The 12,098-nt window shown below is 39.0% G+C and overlaps 2 protein-coding genes across 2 annotated transcripts; both read right to left on the reverse strand.

The window, feature by feature from the left end:
* Window positions 1-902: 902 nt before the first annotated feature.
* LOC118403349 (ATP-dependent zinc metalloprotease YME1L1-like) lies at window positions 903-4,102 on the reverse strand. Its single transcript, XM_035802055.1, has 5 exons — window positions 3,961-4,102; window positions 3,230-3,362; window positions 2,516-2,589; window positions 1,924-2,022; window positions 903-1,086 (listed from the first exon to the last, which is right to left on the reverse strand). Exons 1-5 carry the CDS (start codon window positions 4,096-4,098, stop codon window positions 925-927), a joined length of 606 nt encoding a protein of 201 aa, XP_035657948.1. The 5' UTR covers window positions 4,099-4,102; the 3' UTR covers window positions 903-924.
* Window positions 4,103-4,686: 584 nt separating this feature from the next.
* Window positions 4,687-6,192, reverse strand: LOC118403503. The gene is made up of 4 exons (XM_035802228.1): window positions 6,130-6,192; window positions 5,732-5,857; window positions 5,203-5,290; window positions 4,687-4,814 (listed from the first exon to the last, which is right to left on the reverse strand). The coding sequence occupies exons 1-4, from the start codon at window positions 6,151-6,153 to the stop codon at window positions 4,687-4,689; spliced, it is 366 nt and encodes a 121-aa protein (XP_035658121.1). The 5' UTR covers window positions 6,154-6,192.
* Window positions 6,193-12,098: the final 5,906 nt, after the last annotated feature.

Below are 12,098 nucleotides of genomic sequence, written 5' to 3' on the forward strand. Positions count from 1 at the left end.
AGCCGTTACCTTTACCCCAACCATTTTACAATTTTTATTTTTATTTCGCCCTCTCGCTCCTTATTTTTTGTGAAAAAATCCGTGAACCAAGAAATTAAATTGGTGTGGCCTAATGTTACCATATATCATATACCTGGTGAACTAGATACACCTGATAAATTAAGACCATAGCAAAGAAATATATAAATTCTAATGATACTTTTTTCCAGTGTATCAAATATTAGATACACTGTAATTGAAATCTCATAAGGCCACACAGATTTTTGTTTTCCAGATGACATTCATGTACATGTTTATATTAACCTGCATGTTCCTCTTACTCCAAATCCCTCCCTTCAGAAGATGAGCATTGAATCAGATATGTAAGTCTACAACAGTTGCACCCTGGAAAAGTAACATGTCTCTTCAAGTCCTTCATACTAGGCCCCAGATACACAACATGATATATGCATTTCTGGTTGTCTTAGAGCATGCAGAAATTCATTTGTTTTTCGTTTTACATTCTAAGCTTATTTTCGTTCAGTTAAATGCTTAAACTTCGGAATTTGATGTCACCAGAGGCAATTATTATGTTTTCCCAAAGGAGAAAACATACTGTTTTTGTTGACATGTGTTCTTTTTCTTTCTTACTCCTAGCAAAAAAGGTTTATGGAAAAGGCTGGGCTGTGCATCAGGCCTGCCTACCTTGGCTGTCTATCTGAACTAGCTATCACGTCAGGCTACTCAGATACCCCCATTCATAGCCCTAATTCTTTTTTTTTTTACTTGTACACACTACTTTGGGTTTAATAGCCTAATGGACCAGGTATAGTAGTGTATGCGAGTAGCTTGACACAAGGCTAGAGGGAAAACATTCTGCATTTTTGCAAAAATGTTGCCTTTCTAGTCTAATGTTTGTTTTACATCACAGGGAATGACACTGGCCTACTCCTCTCTGTCCTTTCTCTTGTGCTTGAGTTCCTCACCACGGATGACCATTTTCACCTCCTCAGCAGTGAGGCTCTGGTGTTCTAACAGTGCCAGGGCGAGTCTCTCGTGCTCCACTCGGTACATTCTCAGCATTCGCGACGCTCTGTCATACGATTCCTGAAGACAAGGATGTTATAATGAATGGATAAAATTATATGGTAATGGCCGAGTGTTCGCCTTGCATTCGGTAGGTCAGGAGTTTGATCCCCAGCCAAGTCATGCCAAAGATTTTGAAAGTGGTACATTCGGCTTTCTCTGCTTAGCACTAATGAGGAAAAGTATGGGTCCCAGAGTTAGCCCAAATGGACTAGCCCCCTGCTGTAGTGGCTTGCACAAATGTGTGGCCCAAGGGCTACAGAAATGGAGACAGGCATCACCCCTACATATTTCGGTGTTACAGAATGTATTGGCAACTTTTACTTTTAGTTTAACTTTAATTAAATATATCGTACAATACAACATTCATTTTTGAGCATTAATAGAATGGGAAACTAGTCAGAAATGTGGAATACCAAACACATCTAGTACAATGCTAAGCTTTCTCCCAAGGTATACATGAAACAAATTATCAACGACCAGTCTTCAGCTATTGATTCTGACGAAGGATGAGCTTCCATGATAATTTGAAACACTGAAAACACCTTAGTTTGTTTCCTAGGTTCAAAACCATTATGGAAGCCAAAAATCATAACAAACAAATTTTGCATCAGAATTTATCCTGCTTGCAGTGACCATGGATCTCTAAAGGAAAAAGGTTACAGAAAGTTGAGGCTGTCCTTGGTGCTGAATGAGTTTCAAGAACACAGCTGAAGACTTCTTGTTACCATAAGACTACTTGGCCTGTTGCTAATTATAATGTAAGCCAAAGTCATGTATTACATGCTTCTATTCTAGTAGGATCTTGAGTCAAAGAAGATGTCACATTAGACAAATAAACAAACAAATCCCGCCCACCTGTAGAAGCTTCCTGACCTCCTGCTCGACTGTCTGTCTTGTCTCGGGCGTGGCCCCCATGGTGCCGAATGGTCCACCAATCAGAACCTGTAGACCAAGCTGATAAACAACAAACAAAAGACAGGTCATGAACTGTCCAGGACCAACAAACAAACTTCTAAAATCTCCAAGAATATCTTTTTCGTGGCAAAATCATAACAACAAGTCCATCGGTTACTGCCTTTTTAATGGTTTTGTTCAGATGTAGCCAGGGTAGGACAATTCCACTAGTCCGATATTGTCCCGGGCAAAGTTGGGCAAGTATGATTTTATCATGAGGGAGATTTTGATACTATTTACTTTAATCCAGCATTTGTCAACATAGAAAAATTGAGCCAATAATAAAATAAATCCATTGCTGGAATAGGAAACACAAAACCTCAAGCTCTGCCAATTTTTCATGACCAGCAAAACATTTGGATAATTTTCATGTTAAAGAAAATGACAATTGTGGGAAATTGAAGCAAAGAGAACAGTATGATACAGCTAGCCTATAATGCTTGGATATTTATAAGTGGCTAGTGATGTTACAGTTGTTGGCTATAATGCTCACCTTTTTGCTCATCCCATACTCTGTCACCATGCAGCTGGCAACGTTATTGGCCATACGGAGGTCCATACTGGCACCTGAGGAAAACATTACACAAATCTTTTAAAAAACTAACTTTGGTGAACATGACACTCTAATGGATGTTTTTAAACTTGTTTCAAAACTCTATTGAACGAAACCATATAAACACAAACTTCAAATCACAGTAATGTCAAGAATACATTTTTGTGGTTATGTAGAACTAGAAGGTAAAGGAAAGTTTTTTGCAATATTTTGAAATAGTGGTTTAATCGATTCTGTAACACATTTCTCATAATATTATATAATGGTTTGCGGTGTCATAAATTTTCAGCAGGGAGGTACCCGCAAAAATAAAATCACTGAGAAACATTTAGGACTTACCGTATACAGGGCTCAAAATACCACCTGCATAATGCAAGTTAGTGCAGGTAAAATTGGAGCAGTGCAGGTATTTCCAATGTACTTGTAGGTAATTTACACATTTGTATATTCATGTTTCATCATTGAGGATTTTCACTTGCTTCATTGATTGTTACCACCCATGAAGTATGAAAGAAATAGTTTCTGTATGATCAATTACTTCCAAAATTCTGAGTGGTGCAGGTAAAATTTGTCTGGTGCAGGTAATTTTCAATGTTACCTGCACCTGTGCAGGTATGCAGAAGAAAGTATTTCAAGCCCTCAGTTATATATTACCTTTTGTGATGTTATCAGGGCCGAAGACCATCTCCTCTGCCACCCTGCCTGCCATGGCGATGTCCATCTGTGCCAGGAGCTGGGACTTGGTCTGCAGCATCAGCCACTTACTGCGGGGGAACTGGAACGACACCTGCAGGACAAAACAAACAAGCTGGAATTTTTTTGTCTTGTACATTGTCTGCAACAGTTGTATTTTCTCAAATAATGTACACACTTTCTAAACATTTTACAATCCAAAATGGGCTGCAAGTTGTTGCCAAAGTCGGTCTTAAAATAACAAGAAATTGGACAACCTGGATGCCCTTACACTGGGATTAGATTCTCTGGCAAGCAATGAACTTCTGATTGACCAGGGATGCCAGCAGGACAGTAATTTTGCCCCAAAGGATACCTTAGAATGCACCATGATTCTTGAAAACTCTAGCCTGGTATCCAGCAGTATTATAGCTCTCGAGTGTCTTCTGTCCTCTCGAGAGGACTCTGGAGCTATAATACGGCTGGATACCAGGCACCATGGAAGGTGGATGCCCTTGGATCACCCCCACCCCCACACACACACACACAGTACATACAGTCACATCACTCACCAAGAAATTTGGACCCCTATAATAAAGTCCTAGCTAAAACTAGCAAAAGCCTGTCATTGAGCAATGGTACAAAGAAGTTGTCAGACCATACAAAATCTGTAAGCTGGGATTACAGAGAAAGTTAAACCCCTCTGTACTCACATGACCCAGCGCCGGTCCCCAGGACTTGACCGAGGCCTTCTTGATGGGCGGGGAATCTGTGGTGTAGTAGGCGACCAGGGCGTGGCCTGCCTCGTGATAGGCTGTGATCCTCTTGTTCCTGTCCCACAATGCCTTCATCTGAGGATCTGGCATGACACAAATATTATCTTCTTTTAACCCTTAACAGCCCAGCTAATTTGAACACATGAGTATTACGGTGTAGTTAACTTGGAAGCCAGACTGGATGTGTGTATCACCGGTAGTTGATCACAATTTTCCATAAAGTATTATCAACTTTAACTCTTTGCTAATCATGTGTAAGAAATCCTTGTAAATGGTACTCAGAAAACTACACAAAAATATATTCCAAGTCCTAATCTCCCAAATACTCAGTGTAAAATACAGCTTTTAAAGGGGAAGTGTACAGTATGTGAGATTTGATTTTGCGATAAGTGAAAATTGGATTGTTCAGGGTGGTTGTAAGCTGGTAAGTTGGGACTTAGGGGTGGATAAGCAGAAGACAGAAAAAATGCTTGCAGTGTTTTTAAGTTTGCAATGAAGCAAAAACAGTAAAGTTTAATGTAAATTCACCATGAACATTTTCAGTAGGTGTCATGCTTTGAGTACACAAGTAAGTGTCATGTTTTCTGTCCCCAAGCTAGAGGACATAGATGAATATTATAGTAACCCAAATCTACTGGAAGATAGAGTCTGGAAGGTTATTATCTACCCACCCTCCCGTATCTTTTTTTCCCATCTGGCACTCATCATCCTGCATGCCCCTCCCACCACAGCAATGCCGGCAGCAAGGATTGCCAGTCGCCTAAACCTGCGATGCCACCTTCCCTGCCGAACTGAAGGAAAAAGAAAAAGAAAAAATAGGTCATATTATGTACCGAATTATCTTATACTATATGTTAGAAAATAAGTAGCCATACTCATCTATGTCTGTCTATGATAGCATGCATGATATAATAAAAGAATAGTGCTCAGCAATTATTTCTTGCAAAAGATATATAACATGACCAAATCTGAAAGACTTATCATACGGTTATAGGTTTAACCACTGATCTTCGGATGCAAAGAAACAGCCATCATCATCAGAAAAAGATAACTTTGCCAATGCAATGTTTTGCCCTACTATCTAGATATCTACTGACCAAGTTGGACCTGAGACTACAACTTTGTGTGTTGTTACAATTAGAGTATTAGTATTACATCATAAGTTTACTACCAACTCACCCACTATATCTATTTTGTGCTTCTCCCCACCGACTGTGTAGACAATGGAATATTCTCCAGGCTTAGGGATAGACTTCTGTCCTGCTTCCTGTATAAAACATGGTATATCATTAGAACACTGTAGGATGATTTATAGTTGAAGAAAAAATGGTTGGTGGGACTGCAGTCTTGTAACATTGCTGCAACTTACGAAGTCACTGGGTGTTTCTTGGCTTTAAGAAAAAATACTTTTTTGAGGCAGTAGGGTGTCTTAAGGTTATGGTCAGAGCTCCTCCTCCTCCTTTCACTGCCATTTTGATACCTTCCCAACCAAAGCCAGGTATCCATTATAATACACCTGGATGGAGTAAAGGTATCAAGTCAAGTGCCCTTCCCAAGGGTTAACCATCTATCAAGGACTGTCATGAGTCAACCCGCAAACTCTCAAACTTGTATCTGCTAGCCTAGTCACTTGACCATTGGATGCCACACAAACACAATGGCTTTAAAAATGACAATAAATATAAATCTTACAACAATATTGTCTTACCTGAAGACCTACACCTTTAGGAGTCTCCACCACTATCTTCTCTGTAGCTTGTTTAGCCTCGTCTGCCAAGCCTCGCGTGATCCTGTGGCGTACCATCTGGGAGACTGCAGGAGAGCCTGCTAGCCTCTAAACACACAAGACACGAATTATATAATATGTAACGTTCAGTAGTAACACAGAGATTGTTAGAGTTGATTTTACTGGTTTGACTTTGACTAGTACTGTTTGATCTGATTTCTTCAGTATTTTCATTTGGTTACTTAAAATACCACGTCATCTAAGTGACTGTAAACGTCTCAATATTCTAAAGCCAGTGAAGGCAATGTGCACAGATTTATTACAGTAACTGTAGTTTGTTGGAGGTCATGCGAAGAAAGGAAAATTCTATGGATATTCACCTGAAAGCTCCGGACAGCAAGCATGATATTGGATTTTGTAATTCTTGTATTCTTGAAAATGATGAGACCAGCTGGAACATCAAATAACGTTGTTTAACAGACTGACAGATACGTCAAACATGAAAAGAAGTCAAAGCACCCACTACAATAAAATCACTTCCGGGTTTCAACGTTGGTATTTTGCAACCAAATCTACTCCAGAATGTACCCAGAATAGATCACTTACTTTACCACTTTCCACGTTTCTCCAATCCCACGATGTTTCTCTCCTATAGAATCACGCAGGAAATGACACAGTTAGGTGAGGCAATACATGATATAAGGTCGGTTTCATCATAAACGCACACGTACACCTTTTGTGTCAGTCGCCAAATTTGTACATGACGTCATAGGTCAGAGGTGAAGTCTTGATCCCAGAGCAGTCTGCTGTTGATCCTGGGAAAGAGAACGTGTTGTCTCTGTACTGATACAGGTGCATATTCGCGTGTGTGTAATAGTATGTGGATGACGGTAAATGTCTGCAACTTCAGTAAAATAGGATAAAATAAAGTAAAAATTTGCTTTGACTCACATAAAACTCCAGCTAGGACTACCACTTCTTGGTGGCCCTTTGCTTTAGATAATTAACGTTACCTTCATGAAAAATGGAGGTATAGTTTTTGGTGTGTCTGTCTGTGTGTGTGTGTGTGTGTGTGTGTGTGTGTGTGTGTATCTGTCTGTCTGCTCGTGTTTCCGAATATTTGTGGTCAGCATATCTTTAGAACCTCTGGATGGATTGTAATGATATTTTATATCACGGTGGGTAGGTGTTGGGAAGACGAAGGTCAAGATGAATTTCGGTCTCCTGGTGTGTGACCTTGGTACTACAGCAGAACTTGGTTGTTTTTTGTTTTGTTTTGTTTTTTTCTTTTTGTATCTCATGGTTTTATTTTCCCATTGCGACAAACACCAAGAATCCGCATAGAAGATATTTTATTAGTCCCCTGAGTGATCCGGACAGTGTACTGGCATGGCCAATAAGTTATACTAGTATCTAACACACAAGTGGGGCAGTTAACGTCATGATGATCGCTCCAAACAGAAATTACCTATTCTACGGGCGTCGTCTAAAATGATATTAATCTCTTTCTTCAGACGTTGCATGTGCGTCGGTCCCGGGTAGTGATTCCAATTTCAAGCTTGCTCGGAGACAGTATTCAGCCACGTAACATACCTCTCACCATCGATCACATGGCACCTTTGGATTTGACGGAAAACTAATATTTACTTTACTTTGGTCGAGCTCCCACTCGAGCCAAGCTTGAAAGTCGTCTCCACTCCTCCCTGTCTTCCTGGCGGAAAATGGCAAGCTTAAGCATACCGTTTGCTCTCTCCATATGAAATACAAAGATCATGTACTATATTTCATTTTACTGGATCAGTGTGAAAAGCGGAGACATATAGAGATTCTTTTGGGAAAGGTTATTCCAATCTTGCTTCTCAGCACATTGTATAAAACTGAGATAATCGAAAAACTGCAAATAGATTGCGTTTAGATTTTAACAATGACTTACAATGATTTAATGCCGGGTGTTAGGAAATTTTAATATGAATTTTTATCGTATATTTGCCGTATAAGGTTGTTGTTAACGCCTTGTTATAATAAGGACGCAATGTGCCCTGCGTACAGCTACAGCTATGATTTCGTGCCTTACATTAATTGGAGCTAAGGAGCCCAATCAGCTTTAAAATTCTAATTTTTTAGTTTTTCTTTCATTTTTATCTAGCTCAGTGATTGACACGGCTTGGCCCTGCGTTGCACAAATAATAAAACAAATACTGTACATACAGTGACCTGAAAAATTCAAATATAATATATGAAATAAATGAATAATAATGGTAATGAAAATAGTTGATAACATGCACACAAGGGGTGATCGTCTCGATATTGTCTCGATATTCCCCTTTGTCTGATGCCGAAAAGTGTTGCTGAAAAATGTTTTTTTATTATATTTTTGATAACTGATAGCTTATGACTAAATATGCTAGCACCGCTCAGCATTATAAATGCAGAATGACTGTTTCTTAAAACCATTTTCCAACGCTACTAACCATTGCGTGTCTTTGTTGTGAGACAAAACCCCCACAATGCTCTATCAGTGCTATCAAAAGCGAAACCGACACGAGCAGAAAGATGTAAATTGAGATCCCCATCCTCTCCATCTGTTACCTAGCAACCGCCAGGGAACGAGGACGTTTCTTTGACGATGATTTAAAAAAAATCAATACCTGTCTTCGCGCATGGCAATAAACCACACTCCACTCCATATTCAGTCATGACCAACCATAAAATGGGCCAATGATATGCTACCCATAATCCACCTCTCTCCTTTTCCAACGGTTTCTCTCTTGTATGTGACCGCTAGTAACCCCTACTGGGAGGTTACTGACCTAGGAAGGGAGGAGAGAGCGTGGAAATGGCCTTGAAATTTAGAGAGGCGGCCTAGTAAAATAGGATAACGACCTAATAGTGGGCGCACGTGACCCAAAATTGCGGAGGAGTCCCAGATTTGGCGGTGTATGTCCTTGACGGAGACTCGGTGCTCCAAATATCGTCTGAGGAAGGTCAACTATTTGTTCGAGTGGATGATGGGAGATCTTGAACTTGTACCATCATGTAGTCGACGTGACATCAGCTTGAACTAGAACGTGAAAACATGGAGGATGGAAAACACGATGTTTGACAATGGGAACAGCTAAAAATGTAGGTCTCTGTCAATGATCATCGTTGAAATGTATGTAGTAAAATATTGGAGATTTTATGGAGTTAAGAGTGGAGATTTTAATTGTGATTTTCTACATAGAAATTAGATATACAAAGACCTAAATATTGCCTTTTATTCATTTCTTGCACATTAGAAAATACTCAAGGAAGATAGAGCAAAGAAAATCTGCGCGTTGTTAGCATACGTGATTTTTTATCAAAGTGTTAATCTTGTTATGAATGTGATGAGTGTTATTTAAGTCTATGTGGAAAATAAAACAAACTAGACACATTGCTGACAGGTCTTCTATATATCGATCTCAAATCCTTTGTGTTATCGTGTCGAGTAATGGAACAAATACACTTCTATTACTAGTCCTATAGCTATTTATCATAGAATTACAGATAATGAAATGTACACGCTAGCCAGTTAATGTAATGATTTTATTGATATTTTGAGGTAGTTACATTCAAAGATCTCACAGCATTTGATAAGGAATATTTGGCGCCAAAAAATGGAATAAATACACTTCTATTACGCATCCAATCTGTACATAAAATTAACAGATTATCAAAGTATACACGATAGCTGATTTTGTAATGTTCTGAGGCAGTTACATTCAAAGATATCACAGCATTTGATAGGGAAAATTTGACTTCATACAATAGAAGAAATCTGCCAAAACGGTGCACAGTGGCGATGGTTTTATGGCTCTATTAAAATTGATTTTTCTATAATTATTGATAACAACGAATGCATCACGTTGAAAGTTCGTGTATAATTCAGATGCTTAAATACAACATTTTTTAGGAAATCTACAACAAAGACATTTTTCGCCTGCAGTACCACACCCAAGTACTGTAAACGCAGAAATGTTCGCGGTGGTTTTATGTTCGCAGTTTTCATGGTGGCCACTTTATTAAAACTTAAAACAACCGCGAATATTTTTCCATCATCGGTTTTGTCTATGGCGCTACCGCGAACTTAAAACAACCGCGAAGACCCCATTTTCAAAATTAAATCCCCGCGAACTTAAATGCATTTACAGTACGCGCCCTAGATACATGACAATGAGTGATGGGGATTCCCTCGCACTAGATACGGGGACACGTGTGAATTCAGGCCGAGGATATGTGTTAAGATTGGCCTTGTAGTGGAATTGTGGGAAATGTCCTCGGGGTAGACGTATGCTGCTTTGTTTTGCAATTCACTTTGTCCCAGATATCGGGACACGAAAGAAAATTTTGCTAACTCAGTTGTGCCTAGTATGAAATAAACGGTTACCAAACTTACCAGTAGGGAGTTATTCGGCAACTGTCGCCATTATACACCTGTCACATCTGAAAATCGATCGGACGACGATTCTGCGGCAATCGCTCTAGCCTCGCTTATAATGATACCTTTATTGCACAACAATTGTTCAAGGTACAAAGTATGGCTTATATGTGACAGGGACGGTTTTCAGGTGAAAAATACGCGCAACCCTCTGTCGATCTTAAATATGGCCGATTTTCCATCGATGTACGTCCGAAGATCGTGGATAATGTGACAGGATATTAAGGAGTTCTTGCTATCTTGTCGTTACCCCTCTTTCTTTTCTTTATTTTTGTCCAACCTTTATTAACATTCACATAACAGTGTACAGACATGATGATACATAGAAAAGCAATTATGATCAAGTTGTGTTGATGAGATACAAAGATTGTTGTCTATTTCTATGGCGTTATATTTAACCTGTTTCTAAAATACGCAAAATTTTTTTGACGCTTTTTTCTTTACAAAACATACATAGATACAGCATTTAGCAATTGGGATACAAATTAATGTGAGAGTGTGGTACTAAGGATGGCAGCCTTCCGATACGCCGTATATACCCTTATTTCGTCACCCTTATTTTGTTCTGAATGAAAATACATTTATACATGTTCCAATATGTTCCAATCAGTTCCAGCGGTTTTGATTCTGATAATGTGTACGTGGATCATTCATATCAAATTATACATATATTAAAAATGGTAACGTTTGTTCATAGAGATCAAATGAGAAACCAAAAACCTTGTGCACCACCTTCGGTTTTTTACGGTTCTTAATCAATCAAATTTGTTTCTTTCCCTTTAGTTATACTGTGTGTCGTGTCAATGTGTTGACAAGAAGCTTAATCAAGCGAAACGCACTCTCGCTAATATCTTGAATAGGCTGGCACGAATCCCAGACAATTTTACCATTACATCTAATACCGACAATGACCGACTTAATGCAGTAATGTCTGGCTCTTGGGACTAAGTACACAGGTACTTAGCTGTATGCCGCAGCTAGGATTTCCCTCAAGAACCAAAGCGATAGAGTTATCATGCTGAAAAATCTGAGGTCTGCCGTTAAACGTAAACGTACGTGGCCGCCCGCTGTTGCCTAGTTAACGGGACACACTCAGCATGTAACCTTGCCAGAGAATCATGGGTAACTCGTCTCAAGTTCGTAAAAACGACATGTAATATTCCCCGCTTGGAATTGTGGTTAGATGAGCGAAGAACTATGGGTAAAATCAACTAAAATATCACCTTCACCTTGTATTATGATGATCAGGTATTCCTTCCACGCTAAGTACGCCAGTACCATGATGCAAGAAGGTTTTATATCAAATTCATGCCCATGGGGCTAATTGCAAGCGAACAAAATCAAATACATGAAGTGATTGAAACAGATAAATAATCTAAATCCTAACATGTAAAGATTAAGTGATTGTATGTACATACAGAATATCGAATACGATTCTAAACCTACATTACTATTGCAGGGTTTGACTTCTGCTTTGAAAACCTAAAAAATATAATAAAAAATATCTCAAATTTTCTATGATAGATTGATTCGATGATCTTAGTAGGAAGTGTATCTTTTGTGTGTATTTTTAACAATGAAAAGCTTGGTGTGATCTCGGACACTCTTTCAAGTAGTCTGTTTCTTTCAATATCGAATCGGAGACATTCACAGATGACATGTGTTTTATTTTCCACTGTATTCGCTGTGCACTGCTTACAAATCCTGTCTGCAATATCACGTACTGACGAAGTATGCAAAAATTAGTTTTACGCGGAAAGTTGAAAGTGATGTGTTCTCATTAGAAGGTAAGGCCACAGCAGGTAAATTTTATACATGGATGACATCCGCGCGCTCATTAATTTTCTCCTGATTTAAGAAAAAAATGTTTTTCTTCTTCATATAGACCAA

This window comes from Branchiostoma floridae, chromosome 16 (assembly GCF_000003815.2).
Source record: "Branchiostoma floridae strain S238N-H82 chromosome 16, Bfl_VNyyK, whole genome shotgun sequence".
NCBI lineage: Eukaryota > Metazoa > Chordata > Leptocardii > Amphioxiformes > Branchiostomatidae > Branchiostoma > Branchiostoma floridae.

What these genes read in the sequence shown, in the direction of transcription:
- LOC118403349 (XM_035802055.1), bottom strand. Translation starts at nt 4,098, where the DNA reads ATGAAGGCATTGTGGGACAGGAACAAGAGGATCACAGCCTATCACGAG. An exon ending in AGTATGGGATGAGCAAAAAG is followed by an intron (nt 2,023 to 2,515) that starts GTGAGCATTATA and finishes GTTGTTTATCAG; the next exon opens with CTTGGTCTACAGGTTCTGAT. An exon ending in AGGTCAGGAAGCTTCTACAG is followed by an intron (nt 1,087 to 1,923) that starts GTGGGCGGGATT and finishes CCTTGTCTTCAG; the next exon opens with GAATCGTATGACAGAGCGTC.
- LOC118403503 (XM_035802228.1), bottom strand. Translation starts at nt 6,153, where the DNA reads ATGCTTGCTGTCCGGAGCTTTCAG. An exon ending in TTGCTGTCCGGAGCTTTCAG is followed by an intron (nt 5,858 to 6,129) that starts GTGAATATCCAT and finishes TTGTGTGTTTAG; the next exon opens with AGGCTAGCAGGCTCTCCTGC. An exon ending in CTAAAGGTGTAGGTCTTCAG is followed by an intron (nt 5,291 to 5,731) that starts GTAAGACAATAT and finishes TGTTTTATACAG; the next exon opens with GAAGCAGGACAGAAGTCTAT.